The sequence below is a fragment of the Zonotrichia leucophrys genome, chromosome 4 (genome assembly GCF_028769735.1).
Source record: "Zonotrichia leucophrys gambelii isolate GWCS_2022_RI chromosome 4, RI_Zleu_2.0, whole genome shotgun sequence".
NCBI lineage: Eukaryota > Metazoa > Chordata > Aves > Passeriformes > Passerellidae > Zonotrichia > Zonotrichia leucophrys.
The window spans coordinates 17221372-17237559 of NC_088173.1; the positions used below are offsets into that span (position 1 = coordinate 17221372).

Below are 16188 nucleotides of genomic sequence, written 5' to 3' on the forward strand. Positions count from 1 at the left end.
CCGCCCCGCGCCCCCGCGCCGGCCGCGCTCTCGGGGGCGGCCTCAGCCGGCCCGGCCCAGCCTCCCGCCCGCCCCGCCGCCGGCCGCGCCGCGCCCCGTGCCCGGGATGCGTCCGGCGGCCGAGAGCCGGCTGCTGCCAGGAGCCGGGGGCAGCCGGGCGGGCACGGGGGCTCCCGCCGCCCCGGCGGCTGGGATCAGCTCCCGCTGGGCTGCGATGCGCAGCGGCGGGGCGGGCGCGGCGGGGCCCAGCGGGAGGGCGCCCCGGCGCTGAGGCGGGCGGCGGGCGAAGAGCGGCCGGAGCTCTCCAGGGTGCTGGGCTGCTGCCCGCCCGCGGAGCCCCTCCGATGCCTCCGACGCCGCCGCTCCCGGGCTCCGCCGCCTCTGCGAGCAGCATGGCCCGGATTCGGTACCTCCGCGCCGCTGTCTCGGGGTTTTATCTGTGGGAAGCTGCGGTCCTGCTCAGGTGAGTTGCTTTCTTTGGGGACCTAGAGGTGTCCCCCTTCCCGGGTGTCGGGCAGCTGAAGTGCCTGGGACGGGTGTGGACAGCATCCGCGGTCACCGCCTTTCCTCCCCACGAACGCCCGGCTGCCTTCGGCAGCCAGGCTGTGGGCACAGAAACTAAATGCGTGAGCTCCACGCTTCTTGAACGGCTTCATAACACTGCACTGTCCCGAATCCCATTTTGAATTTTACAAGCAGGAGGTTGTGTACTTCCTTCACTTGCTCGCAGATAGTTTCCCTCTAAGATCTGTGAATTTTATAATTGCTTTTAGCAGGAATTGTAACATCATCAATATTGAAAATTCTTAAGGTGCAAAGTGTCTATATGTAAAAGTTACGGAAGATGATCTGAGTTGGGAATATAGAGACTTCTTTATTACTGTCAGTTCTTTTCAGCAAAATGAAAATCACAGATTGCCTAAGGTCACAAGTCTTGTGCAGAAACACTAGCTGAGTGTTTCTGAGAGGATATGGTCTACAGAAGTTCCCTTAAGAGGGAAAGCATTTGCTGTGCTACTGACAGTCTACGATTTGTATTATGAAAGATGGCAACATATCCATAAATTATGACCTGAGTAGAAGACTGAGGTTCGTACGGCTTTCTCAGCCCAGCACACTCTTTTTAGGTAATATGATGTTACTGTATCAATGTAAGCTTTCTTTTAATACATAGCTCTGGAAGTGTGGTGATACCAGGCTAAAATGAACGTAGAAAGTTCATTTTAGAACTGGTATCACCACACTTCCAGAGAAAGAGACTTCACTGTCTTTTATTCACTGCTGATGCAGTTAGTCATGCTTGTTATCAACAAACATTCTAGCCCTGTATCACAATAAACAAACTATGGCATATAACATGACAGTGCCAGACTATTTTAAGAATCACATTGTTATTTAACAGACAAAAATCGAAACTTAAATTTGAAAAGAGAGTTTGGGGATTATACATGTAAGGGATTTCTAACCATGAAGTTAAGCCAGCAGCATGTATTCCCCACAATGATGGCACACTTCACAAGTGCTCACAGGTATATAGCAAATCTTTCCATTTTGAAGTTAATTTAATGTCAACATAAGTAACATAAATATTTCATAATGCAATTTTATTGTAATTGTGCCAAAAGAAAGAGATTTTAAGAAACTTGATCACATGGTATGAGATTGATACTTATGAGGAAAGAGTCAATGCATGTATATTACACTTTAAATCTTGCAGTGAGTATTTAATGTTCAGTGTAGGTGACCAAACACTTGTGTAGTGTATGCAATAAAAGCAGTACTATGCTATTTTTATTCTATTTCAATGTACTCATGGAACTTATTTCTCCTCTGCATATCATTCCATGCAAATGGTTGAATTGTTCATCCTTTATTTTAACAACGTAAAAACATTTATTCCAAAGGGGAAAAAAGCTATAAAGTCAGTTATGAAAGTCATAGAGGTATTTTTCATCACATAAATCTGTACCAATACTGAATTGTTTCCAAACATATGCAGATATCTTATGTAGCATAAATTCAAACTATTCTCTTCAACATCCGGATAACTGTGGTATTGTAATAACATTTTGCTTATAAATAGTCACTTTATGATAATGAGCATGGTTACTGTGCACATGGACTATATAGTTGGAGAAAGAGTTCAGAAAGCTGCTCGAAGTCCATGTTTATCTTCCATATCAATCTCCAGATAGAGACTGCTGGTGACTTTAGGTCTAGAAATAACACATGGGAAATCTGAGCCAGTTCAAAACACATAGGAGTCTTCTCCAAACTTTGAAAATGGAAAAAAAAGTGAAAAAAAAAATGTAAAATGTGAAAATATGTAAAATTCTCAGCTTTGCTTTCCTAGAGCCATTAATTCTATTTATTTTCCAACTTAAGCCTTGTGAAATGATTCCCATTGGAGCAAAGGGAGCAGGGAATAGTAGAATGCTGCTCCTACTCTCTGTTAGACACAGACTCCAGCCTTAGAACCTGTATAACACTTGATGGGAAGGTGGGTGTGCTATGGATTTCTAGGAGCAGTCAAAGAGGTTTATTTACTCACACACTTTGGAAGAAATGATGTTATCTTCTTTTACATTGTGCAACTTTGAAACTTTTCTGCTCTTCATTAGGAAACTAAAGGCTGTGTGAGAAAACTGAATGAAACTAACAAGAAAAGCCTTCATTACTTGTCCAACAGCCCTGAGGCTATTTAATGTTTAAATTACATGCCTGTGAAGATAGGAAGAAAAGATGGTTTTCAGTGTAAATTTGGACTGGCTATTTTAATGAGCAAAGTCTCAAGATGCATGCTTAACAAGAAGAAACTTCACCTGATTTATTTTTTTTTTAATAACTCATTCTTCATTCCACATCAAAAGATACTTCAAAGTGCAATGACTGAAACAAGATGCATATTGGTCATTATTTGGTCTAATTATTTGGTCTCTGAAAGATGTAGGAAAAAAATTAAAAGAGCAATGAAGGTGGGAAAGGGTCTAGAGAGCAAGTCTTGTGAGGAACGTCTGAGAGAGTGGGGTTATTTAATCTAGAGAAAAGGAGGCTCAGGGGGGACCTTACTGCTCTCCACAACTCCCAGAAAGGAGGGTGCAGCCAGGTAGGGATCAGCCCGTTCCCCCAGGTAACAACTGACAGGACAGGGGGAAATGGCCTCAAGCTGTGCCAGGGAAGATCCACATTGGATATCAGGAAGAATTTGTTCATGGAGAGAGTGGTCAAGCACTGGAATGGGCTGCCCAGGTGGGTGGTGGAGCCACCATCCCTGTAGGTGCTCAAGAAATGACTGGATGTGGCACTTAGAGCTGTGGTTAAGTTGAGAAGGTGGTGTTCAGTCAAAGGTTGTACTTCGTGATCTTGAGTTCTTTTCCAACCTTAATGATTTCATGATTATCCATAGTCTTTCATAGTCCTGTGCATGTTTGTACTGTTGTATCATGCAGTACAAACATGTATGATACAGTACAATACAGTGCATACACACACATATTGGTAATGTATTAATATATTTTAAACCTGAAAAACAATGGTTAAAGCACATTCGTGTGCTTTAACACAATGGTTAAAGCATTCTTCTTTATGCAATATATTTGAGGATAGAGAGAAAATCTATTATCAGACCCAAAATAAAAAAAACCTCTTACTTATTAATATTACTGCCAGTCTGAGCCTGAGTGTGATACTAAGAGAGTCCTGGTGTAAAAAAGAGGCAAAATCTAGGGAAAATAATGTAATATAGCCTTGAAATAATTGCAGTTTACTACCAAAGAAAGAAAAAAATTCTGAGATATAGTTTGAAGTTATAATAATATCTAAGACTGAGTATTCTCCTCAGTTTTCAATAAAGTAATAGTGGTAACAAAAATTCCTCTGGATTTGCCTGAATTCCAAAAGGTCATGATGAAAGCAAGACCATATTTGTAGAGTAAATGCAAAGATCAGATTTGTGAGTCAAAAACATTTACATAACAGCTCAGGAACTTTCATGGACACCAGCACTGACCTATTAGAGCTATGCTGTCGGGGACTTGAAGGTATTTGCTTTCTTTTTGGAGGATGTAATGTATCTATTTTATATGTAGACCTGTGTATGAGGAAAGAACAGGATGAAAAGGTAGATTGCATTGGGGAAATGCAAAATAGATTCTCCCTATGTGGTATTTCTTTATTTATCTACATTAGCATAGATTAAGAATCATGTTACAATTAGACTCTTGCCTCTTTCCTTGTTCTTTTCAGTACTCCATTGAACTTACATTAAAGAAAACAGTATCATAGACACAGATAATTGCTCTTAAAAAACAGATTTTTGTGGGAAAAAACCTCCATGCAACCTAACTTTGGGGCATATCTGAGTTTAAGGTTAACTGATTTTGAAATTGTTCTTGCATTTCATTGCAAATTGATTTCAGGTGAATAGCTATAAGAGGCAGAAGTCACTATCCTTTAGGCCAGTATTAGTTCCTTCAAATAATGAAAAAGAAAAAATACAACAGCTAAAAACTATTAATTCTGACATAGCATCACAAACATCTTTGAAAATTAAGATTTTCAGGTGCTTTAATGAAGCTTCAGTAGCTTATTAATATGTTAATAATTAGACCTACAATGCTACTCAAGAAATAAAAGTGTCCAAATCAAGATGTGAATAAAAGTTTGTAAAAGAAAATCTACTAAAGCAAGATGACAGCACTGAGGCACAATGCCTTTCCTTGGCAGCCCAGACTTAATATGAAAGTTAGTTTCTGTGGAATAAATCAGGTGACAGACTCCAGGTCCCATGAAAAGCACTTAGCACATCTCAGGGAGTAGCAAAGGAAGGGTAGACGAGCTGGGAGCTCAGACTTACAGCAACGCAGGAAGGAACAGGATTCTGCCATAAAAGTTTGCAGTCCCACAGCACTTGAGCAGGAGAACAGTTCAAAAGTTCAAATTGATGGGCAAAGGTGGTACTGAAGAGGTATGCCCAAGGTCAAAGCCAAAGGGTCAGGTCAGCAGGTCAGGCTCACGATGGAAATGATGAAGGTACGAGACTGGGTGAAAGCATGCTTGCACACTAGCTCGTGCAGAGACCACAAGAATCTCCCCAGCACTTCTGAGGGTGAAAAAAAAGGAAAAGCAAACACAAGTCCTCAGAGAAGAGAGGTGAAGCCCTGCTGAGGGTTCTACAAAACAAACCTCTCTGTTTCAAAGCTGTTACCAGAGCTCACACTGACTGAGCCCAGTCCAATTCCTGTGATGAAGGATCCTTCCAAAATCTAGAAGAGCATCAGTACTGTTAGGGAAGCATTGCATTTTCCTAAACTCAGACAAAAGTGACAAAAGGGGGTTTTGTGACCCCTTATTTGAATATGTAATTCAAATGCTCTTGTATATCAGCTCTACCAATTTCTCTTCTATTTCAACCATACCACTGAAGACACTGAGATCCTTTTGTACCCAACAGGTACAATTTTTACTTTACATGAGTAAAAATTTGGTTAATGCTTTAGCTATCCATTCTTTATTTCTATAAAAACGTGATGATTTTTCTAAGTGATTATCATCTTTATAATTTCAGGAAAGGATAATATATTTATATATTATGTATATATTTTTGTGTTTACAGTACTATAACCTTTAAGAAAATTAAATAATACAGAAATTTCAGTTAAAACCATGAATTTTTCAATTCTTACAGTGCTAGTGACATTTTCTTACTTTTCAACTTCTTTTAATTCATTCCTAGCCAACTGATGGTAATAACAACAGAAAGCAAGTAATATTGTGAGATAAGTGCTGTGCTTCTGTATGATGATAAATGTAATAGCTCCTCTATAATATTAGTTTTGTCCAGACATCCTAGAAATCATGACAATCAGAGAAAATAAAAATTTTTACAAGATTAGAGCTTCTTATTTTAACAGATTCAGAATACAGGCTTCAAATGACCTTACTCAGTATTATGTAATAATATGTAATAATACCTATAGGGAATTATTCCTGCAAATCAGCTTTTCTCAAGTAATGAATGATGAAGAGCCCTTTTCTGTGGTGTTGCTTCTTGTCCTCTTTACTGCTTTTCCTAATAAAGTTCATGATGTTTAGTGAAAGAATCAGTGAAGGAAGATAGGAAATAGAAGATATCACTTTCACTGATAAATAGGCATCATGAATAGGTCACGTAAAAGGCACCCTTTTGAGGATATCAACTACCAGCAAAAAGGGAACATCTCAGAGAGCAGGAAAATACACTGCAAAAAACTATGTTTAACAAGGATGCAGGACCAAAACCGAAGAATGAGAAGAGTATCAGAAAGCAGAGTAGTTTGCACCGTAAAGTCAAGAAAAAAGGAAGAGAATCTTAAAGACTATACTTTTTTCCTAGCATAATCTGTTCTTTTTTATGGCTTTTGAAGCAATATTATCCTTTCTGGCTGTCCTTTCTGCCTTTAGATAGTATGACAATGGAAGTGTAAGAAGTGACAATAAAAAGAAAGAATGAGAAAAAAACATAGATGGTATATATTTATATAGAAAAATTAATTTCATTATTATATTTCCAGTCAGATGTCTAATGAATTACTCCAACACATTATTGAATACAACAGCAAACAGGGTAACAACACCCGATCTACACTTAACTGGACTTTTCACATAATGAACAACATCAAAGAATCACAGAACCATAGAATCACAGATCACAGCATCACAGAATTAGGATGGAAAATACCTCTAAGATCATCACATCCTTTGAATGAACATCCCCATGTCAACTAGACCATGTCATTAAGTTCCACATCCAGTCTTTCATTAAACATCTGCAGGGACAGTGACTCCACAATCCAAATTTTTATACAATTTTTCCATACCAAATACCACCCTGTTACTTCTCTGGGCTTACCTCTGATGTACAAAATGAGTGGGGACAGCAGGGAGAGTAAGGGCTATTTCCAGGTAGGAACTTCCCTAAGGAAGATCAGTCCTCTTCAATATCATTATTACCAAAATTTCTTTCTGGTGACACAAAATACCAGCAAAATGCAGTTTTCAAGGGAAACAGTTTAGGAACACAGAAAAGGTAGAAAATTTCAAGAATACTCTGGTCTGACATGATCATGGTCACTAATGGGGCATTGAAATAGCTGAGCTGCACAAGTAGTGGGGTTACTGACTAATACAAATCAATGGTTAGAGGAGAAAGAATGGCAGCAGGTTATCCCGAGGCTCTTCTGGTGAAACAATAGAGTAGAACACAGGAGTACTAAATTTTCGCAAACAGCTCCTTAGGCTCAGTTAATTGCTATTAACCTGCATGGGATATTCTTACAATTAAAACTAATTAGGAAAAGCATCATAAGCAAAATCAAAACAGGTATAAAATTTAAAAAAACAAACTTTTTTTCCTCTAATAAAATTCAAGCTGTAGTTACAACTACATCACCTACTGTCTTAATATTTTTCTCTTTTTTGCATTCTCTCTTTGATATAAGATAGATATATAAAAACATTTAATCTAAAAAAGGTTATGCTGCCCATCACAGCATTGCTCAAGGCTTCATATACTATGTACAGTTTACATTAAGACTCCACTATGTCTAGAGTTCAAGTTCCTTAGAAAAAACATTCCAAATACCTTCTCCCTTTCTGAATTTTGAAAGGTAAAACGTGAACCTAATGTAATCCTAGTATCTCTGAAGATCCACAAGTACCAGAACATGCAATTTTACAGATGATTTTCTATAAAATTTGCTGTGAACAATTTTGTATGATTTTTACCAACGCTTAACTTTAATTAATTTTAATTTCACAAGTAACCACTCAGCAGCAATACCTGGCTAATGCAATTATACCAGCATGGTTCTCATAGGTTTCTTTTCTTTTCTTTTCTTTTCTTTTCTTTTCTTTTCTTTTCTTTTCTTTTCTTTTCTTTTCTTTTCTTTTCTTTTCTTTTCTTTTCTTTTCTTTTCTTTTCTTTTCTTTTCTTTTCTTTTCTTTTCTTTTCTTTTCTTTTCTTTTCTTTTCTTTTCTTTTCTTTTCTTTTCTTTTCTTTTCTTTTCTTTTCTTTTCTTTTCTTTTCTTTTCTTTTCTTTTCTTTTTTCTTTTCTTTTCTTTTCTTTTCTTTACTTTTCTTTTCAAACTATTATGATGTTACATCTTAGTGGGAGACTGCAGTTTAGGACTATTTCAGGACTGAGCTTAGGGACTTTTTTGTGAAAAGTTGGTTTCTAATGTTCTGGCATAGAGTGGGACTCAATTTCTAAAAGGATCTTGAGTTTTTGTCCTGCTAAGTCTTGTAGTTTCATAAAGGGTTCAAAACTGCACTGTCCTTTATGAGATTCAGAAATGCACAGGAGTCCATCGTCTGGGCTAGGTAGGCTAAGACATCTTCAGGGACCAAGTGAACTTGCAGGTGCGTGAGCCATATACGTGCTGAGTAAGAGTGCCCTACTAGATAAAATAAACATCACCAAGCGGTAAATTGCTGGCAAAAATAGAATAAATACCTTGAAATCAATCATGAATAAAGTGTTGACTTCGCACAGCGAAGTTGTGCCTAACTCCTGTGTTTGAGAGTAAATGTCCATTCTGTGCCTAAGTACATACATAGAACTTTTGGGAAGGGATGTGCATCTGTGGGATGTTTTCCCTGATGCTGTTGGGTCAGATCCATTGTCTCTGAGGATGTATTAGAACTAAATTCAAAGTGGCCAGATTTCAGCATCATATCTGGAATATATCACCCAAAAGACTTTTTTTTTTAAATCCATAGTGGATTTATTCCACAGTGCTTTATTCCGCTAGAAGAATTCTTTGTGGATTGTTTCTTTTCTTTCCTTTTTTATCTTTTTTTAATAAGCAGATTTATCAGAGTTTGCTTAAACTCTTAATTTGCAAGACTTAAAGTAGAATAAAATATCTTGTCACTTCCCTGAGTTCTTGTGCACTAAGAACTGATAGTCAAATGTTTTGAGCATAGTATTGCAAGTTTTTACCACACAAAATGAATATGACACGTCCCCACTTGAGACAGTAATATGTGATTACAAAAAGCACAATATAGCGGGGAACTGGAATCAAAAATACTATTTGGAAGTTTCTCCATATATGTGTTAAAATTTTACCTTTTATCTTCAAAATTTATACCCAAATTCTAACACTCTGCAAATGAGCTCTCAGAATATCCCTTTCTCTTTACCTCTTTCTGTTGTTTCTCTACACATATCTTTGGATCCAAAATTTTCACCTGCGATCAAAATGTGAGCACTTGTTCAGATTCCCTAAATAATGGTTAACAGAATGTTCTTTTTCCTCCTTCTCCTCCTCCTTTGGGAGAAAATGGATCTTGCACATAATAAAGCCTTTAACACTGTTTGGGAAGGAGGCAGCATCCTCAATGCTTTCTTGATCCAGGGAAAGGGAGAGGGGGCTCTGTCTGGACCCCTTGCTCATCTGGTGAAGGATTTGTGAGGGCAGTGGGGGATCAGCTCAGGTCATGACCCTTCCTTCCCTCAGCTTATCTGGAAGTTTTTACACAAAGTTCCTAATACTGGGATGATAATTTAAGTGCTGCCATAATGAAGGCTAAAAAAGCAAAGACTAAATGTGTATCTGAAGGGAAGTTTGAATGCCACTTTCTGTGTGTGAAAGAGAATGAGTGTAGTGGACCAGGATAATTTTGGAGGAAGCATGAAAGGCTAGCAGCACTTTTTTTTTAACCTTCACATTATTTTCTCTGACTTATTCCGTAAGGAATATGCTTCAGTGCATGCATTAGGAATACTGGGTTCTGTCATTATGTGGCATGAATTCTGTCACTCTCATCATCACCCTGAAGCTCAACTCTGTTTTTGTTAAAGAAAGTCTTATACTGATTTATTGCAGTGTTGATCCTGGATAGAATTAATAGAAAGGAAAATATTACTTAATCCACATATCTCCTGTAAATTAACACGGTTGGTTAAACATCACCATTACTGTCTCACAAAAAATTCCAAAGCTCTGAAAATATTTTCTCACTTTTTAATGCATTAAAATAAGTCTAAGTTGCAGAAAGCAAGAAAAAAAATCTCCTAATTCTTTGAGGAAGATGTTCAGTCTTTGAAAATTAGAACTTGAGACTCCAACTTCAGTTTCAATTGACATTGGAAAACTGATTGTTACTGACAAAACAGAAAGGGCACTAAACAATACTCCATCCAAGGCTGTCAACATTTCATAAAGCTACATTGAAACATATGTTTCCTTCAAACTGCATTTCATGAAAACAGTATTTTTTCAACTAGAAATATTTTGTCTTATTTGAAAACTCTAAATTATTAGTAAGAACACAGATCTACACTATAATTAGCTGACTAGTCAGAATAAACAATTTCATGAGAAGTACTTTGGGAAAAAAATACTTTATATAGTGAATTTTCAGGCTATATTCAGCTCTTCTCTAACAGAACTTTTATCAAACTTATTTTAGAGAAAAAGTCAAATCTTCAAAACAGCCATCTCATATGTTCACTCAAGATACAGGACTGCTATAACCAGAGATTCCCCAAGGCAAACAGAATATTGTATCATTGAACCGTGGTTCAGTCTTTACAAATCTGGAGTTTTAATTCAAAATCAATTTTTATCTAGTTTTGATAAACCTCAATTGTTTTATTTTAAGGTAAGATTTTCTGAGAAAATTTTTATGCATACAAAAAATTAAGAAGAAGCACAGCAAAGAACCCATGTTCAGTTTTGCTTAAGGTTTACAACCCATAAAAGTCAATTTTTAAAACAAAATATAAAAAAGGATCAGAATACATATGACATTCTAATTGGCCATTAATTATGATTGCAAAAAGATGTCTCTTCTGCAGATGTACACTTCAATGAACACTGTTCTGGTTATACTGTTAAGAGTAGAGCAACCTAATAAATGCAAAGCTGATGGGGCACTCCCATAACAGTAAAAAATCCATTAGAACTGAGAAACTCAGTGATAAACATTTCTACAATTTAAAGGACATTCTGAAATGTATTCTAAATACAGAATCAACAAAGCAGCTATACTCTGTAGAATTTTGTTTGCAGAATTCACAGGTTCTTCCTAGATCTAGGAAGAATTGCCTTGAGAAACAGCAGCTTACAGTCAAAAGTCTCACTTGCATTAATTTGCCTTTCAGCCTTGTGTTGCCTCATTGCCACCAGCTGCATTAGCATCCATTATGGTGGTGAAAGACACCAGTCAGGGGCTGAGCAAGGTCACTTGGTTAGGGGAATCATGCCTTAATCATGACAATAAATGTAATTATTCAAATCTGACAGCTTTTATAGATGAATATCTGGTGTAATAACAGAATATTCAAGAAATTATTTTACTTGGTCATTTTGCAATCTATCCATTATGCCTACAACTTTTCTGCATTATTTATTGAATACACAAATTACTCTTTATAGTGAGATAATAATGCAAGCTCAGACTTCTAGAAATAAGTGGTCTACAGATTACGTAATATTTTTTAAAATATTCCATTCCTTTTAGCCAAGTACAATCTATCAAAAAAACCCAAACCAAACCAAAACAAAGTTAACTGAATTTGAAGAAGATCTAACTATTTTTAATCAACAAATAAAGTTGTCAAAACCTAAACCCATTCTTTAGGTCCTTGGAAGAGTGAGAGATTTGTCAGAATTTGAATATTTGAAATATTCTCTGCTCCTCTTTGAGTTAGCTTTTTCCTCCCCCAAAAGTAGGCTGAATGAAATAAAAAATGGCAAGAAGCTAAGACCTGAGTTTAGATCATTTATAAAAATAGTCTATACAACAGGCTAAAAGAATATTAAATAGGTTCTTCAGGGAAAACAATGAAAAATATTCAGAACAGAGTCCTAATTTATAAAATATATTAATTCAAAAGTTGCATTGCTGAAACTGGCAACAATAAACTTGTCTTATAAAACAAGGCAAAATTGCAAAGACAACCTGCATTTTGTTTTATTCATATTTTAATGAAGATAGAAAGCCTTGCCTGTAGGATTATGAAGAATGCTGATAAATTAGTTTTCTTCTTTTACCCTAAGAGATTATTTTTCCTAAGGAAAGTCTAAAGCATTGTGCTTATATATAAGAACTAAGTCACAAACAAAAAAAATTATATAAATCTAACTTTATCTAGACTATAATATACTTGAATGATGGTCATGACAGAGCAACTTATTCAGAAGACTTTAAATCATGTTATTCTGTTTCTTTTCTCTCTGTTAAGATGAGCTGAAACATTCCACATCAATCTAAAGTTTTTTAAAACTATAGTCCATGATTTATGTACTTCATGTTAACGTGTTAAACATGTGTTTACTTCAACAAGCTGTTTTACTTCCATCACAAACATGACTAGAGGAAGATTGTAGAACTGTATTAATAAATGCAAAAAAATATGGCACCTTAAAGGTATCAGTAACATGAAAAAATGCATGTAACTATTGCCTAAACTACAGGAGCACGAAAATTTAATGTTAATTCTGTAGCTGAAACCGAAAAAAATTCAAATCTAAAAGAAAAATACTTTTCTAATAGTTGCATTGGAATTCAATCCCCTATATATTTAATATGGCTTTTATTTATAGCCACTAAAAAAATAAAGAATAAATATTTAGTAAACTTAAAATAGAAAGGGTTTTTTTGTTGCACGTAAGTATTGTTACTTTGGCTGAAAATGTGTCCTGATGCAACTCTACTTATCTCCGCAGCTGTGAAAAATCAGTAGAAAATCTAAATTTTACACAAAATATTTTAAATTTTCTTGAGGGCTTTTCCTAGAAAATACCTTTTTTAAGTCTTGGTGATACAATGCTTCTGCTCCTCTTAGTTGATGACACTCTGGCAAACATGAGTTAAGAATTCTTTGTTCTGATAAAATTATCATTATCTAAAACATTGCAGGACATGAAAATCTGCATTTTCTTTGCACAAGGAACTGTCAATTTTATGACCTACAACAAGCAAAAGAGATTGCATCTTTAATTAGCAAGAAACACATTATTGTCAGTTTTAGCAGAAGTACAATGAAATGCACTTGCAATCTCAGTCTTTGTTAACACGTTGCAAATTTAATTCTTTCTCTGTCATTTACTATCATTGGCTTTATTATATGCCACCCTCTTCCACTATTCTTTCACCATAGGAAACTTTTTTTGTCCCCCAGAATTAAATTAATTTATTCACCAATAAATCATTATTCAAATAGAGTTATTTTCATAATGGAATACAAAGGAGTTGGAAGAAAATTATCTCCTTGTATTAACCTTGGATGGTAGATAGCAACATTGTCTAATTCAGGCATCTAAACTAAGAGTTCAGTTTCCCTGAGTTCACAATACAGATAATGTAAAGAGCTTGTCTTCCAAGGATAATTCAGAGAAGGAGATGAATTTTGTATTTTGTTTTGTTTCTCAGAAGAAAGTGTTTCTGTGTGAGCTAGAATGGAGCAGCAGTGACAGATTATTTACTATGTGGCTTTCAGCACTTTCAGTACTGGGTCCATGCAGCTGTGACCCCCTGACATAGCTCCTGGCCTTCCAGAATGGCCATGGATTTTCATAAATAAATATTGCTGATGAATGGCCTCCAATCAGAAAAGTCTGTTTGTCTTGTATTTTTTATGAAGCATTTTAATTTATTTAAATTTAAAAAATAATTGCTTAAAAATTTTTATCCTGTCTTCTGAACTCCCACACCACGATATTTGCTAATCTTTAAGGTTTCAAAATTTAAAATTCTTTATTGCAGTAAACCACCGAGATTTGTACTTCTCTCCTGACACAGCTATCTCAGTCAGTTTAAACACGTTACACCTCAAAAGAATATCTGTGTCATGCCACTTAACTGAACAAATGCATTTCGGTGATAACTGATGCAAAAATTTAGAAAAACCTTAGCTTTATCCCAAAAAAGCAAAAAAAATAGTATTGTTTATGCTTTACATTACTGGATTACATTTTTTGGTGTAAAATTGAAAGCAGTTTTTGTCTTTCTAAAAAGAGCAGAGTTTATTTTTGTAGAAACAAGGAAAACACTAATTTGGATCAGCTTGAGGCCTTCAGTAATCATTCCTGTTTTATTTTATTTTTTTATTTTAAGATATCACATGCTGGAACATTCTATTGTCAAAAAGGAATTTTTGTTCAGATTTATGCACCTCTTGACTAATGTGTGCAAATTATGCTTACTATAAACTCTGATCTTGTTAGTCCTTCACCTACTTAATTCGTAGATCAGATAGTTAGAGACATTAACATTACAAAAAAAGCCATATTTTTGTACCATTACAAAAATGCTTCTGACCTCATCAAATTAAAAGCTTACTTTCCCTATTAATTCTACCAAATGTATTTGATGAAGTTCTGTATCATTCAGAAGAGGCTTTGAATGCTTTCTTCATATCACAAAATCTTATTGCTACAGTTTTCAAAATGCAAGACACCATCAGATGATCCAACACCACCAATTAGAGGATCATTTCCTTCCTAGCAGACCTCTTAAATTTCATGGTTACACTGAATATTTTTTGTTTTAAAATCTGATTAATTCTATCACCATTGCTTATAGCTATAGAAGCAAGGACACTAGTCATGAGGTTAATTCTCCTAACCATTGCTGGTGAATCAGTGAATAAGTACCACTAGAATAATTTACTGAAATGTTTTTGTGTAGCAATGTATGTGAGACGCAATTAAATGCATATTGGCTGCAGTTTTTGCTTTCCTTCTAAGGGTGTAATTAATTTCTTTGAACTTCTCTGGGAAGTATTTTCATATAAAGTGCATTAAAACATTCAGACATATCAGCTGGAGAGAATGGACCACAAACACAACATCCAGTTGCTCCAGGGGTTTGGCCACACTTGCTGTCTGAGAGAATAAGTTAAATAATGAAATGAAAGACCTACTGGACCATCACAACACACGTAGTGGCACTGTAGTACGCATTGTAAAATGAAATGCAAAACTTCAACCTCTCTGAATGACTAAAATGGATTGTGTTTGAGAAAAAATTAGTAATTTATGATCAGATGAAATTAATCCCCAGGACAAATGTGACAGTAACTTTGTGTTAATGTGTAAAAACGTTTTTTCAAGAAAAAATTCATCAGTAGTTTACCTATGGAAGGGAGAAAATGAACTTAACATATAATTCAAAGATAATTTGTATCAATTGAGTTCAAAAGTAAGTCTGTGAGACTCTGGAGACTACTCAGAGCTAATTTGGATAAATGAGCAGATTGTCCTAAATTGGACTTGGAAACATCTCTCTAGGAAGTTTCCAGGAAGGTATAATTACATCACACGATATTCTTTCTCTGCCTGTCACCTCCTTGTAGCAGCAGCAAAATGAGAAGACTCAGCAAATGGTGTAAGATGTCATTTCTTCCTTCCCTTTTGTCTATACTGTTCTTATTAAGCCCCTCTGGAGTGACACAATCTTTTTTATAGAAATGCTGATAGTACTCCATCACCATTTTTCTTCAATATTTTCAAACAAATATATGTATTTTTAAGGCTGAAACCACACACTGAAAACAATTTTTAATACCCCACCTTGAAGATGAATGGTTAAATGAAGGAAATCAGTAAAAAACAGCACTTTCTGCAGTACAAGAATGATAAGTCTCAAAGGTAGTAGGCCTGAAATTGCATTTGAAAATATGCCTTTTAAAATAAAGCACTTTCATTTGCAAAGTTTCTTTCCCTTGTTTGTGCTTTTGTAAAAATGTGCAGAGGGTTAGGATAGATAGACACAACTTACAGGTAGAACACAGTAGTTCCTCAGGAAAAAAAGAAGACATGGGAAAGCGATCTGATTATCTGATGTTTTTCAGCCTTAAATATTTTCGAGAAGGAAACATTTGTGGAAATTGTACATGCCCTTTGAAGAGTTTTTTCCTATAGTTTTCTTTTGGAGGAAGAGAAGAGAAAGATGTTGTCTCACAAACATTCCTACTTTAAATAGACAATTCAGGAGCACAGATTCACGGCCCATGCTTTATCTTATCCGTGTCCCATGCTTTATCTTGGTAGCTAAATTGCAAGCTGATAGATGAGAACTCCCATTTAAATTTTGTAGATTTTGGTGCTCTGGCTCTATAACTGTGTTAACCATACTTTTTTCAGACTTCTGTAGCAGCAAATATTTTAAAAACATAAAATAATCAATAATAATGT

The 16188-nt window shown here is 36.0% G+C and overlaps 1 protein-coding gene across 2 annotated transcripts in view; it reads left to right on the forward strand.

Moving 5' to 3' along the window:
• Positions 1–88: 88 nt before the first annotated feature.
• Positions 89–16188, forward strand: part of GLRA3 (glycine receptor alpha 3) — an 83137-nt gene continuing 67037 nt past the window's right edge. Inside the window, exon 1 of one of the 2 annotated variants that reach the window (XM_064710640.1) lies at positions 89–463. In XM_064710640.1, the coding sequence (XP_064566710.1) occupies positions 345–463 (119 nt within the window). In that variant the 5' untranslated portion in view covers positions 89–344. The remainder of the gene's footprint in view (positions 464–16188) is intronic. The other variant, XM_064710641.1, reaches the window with a different exon arrangement.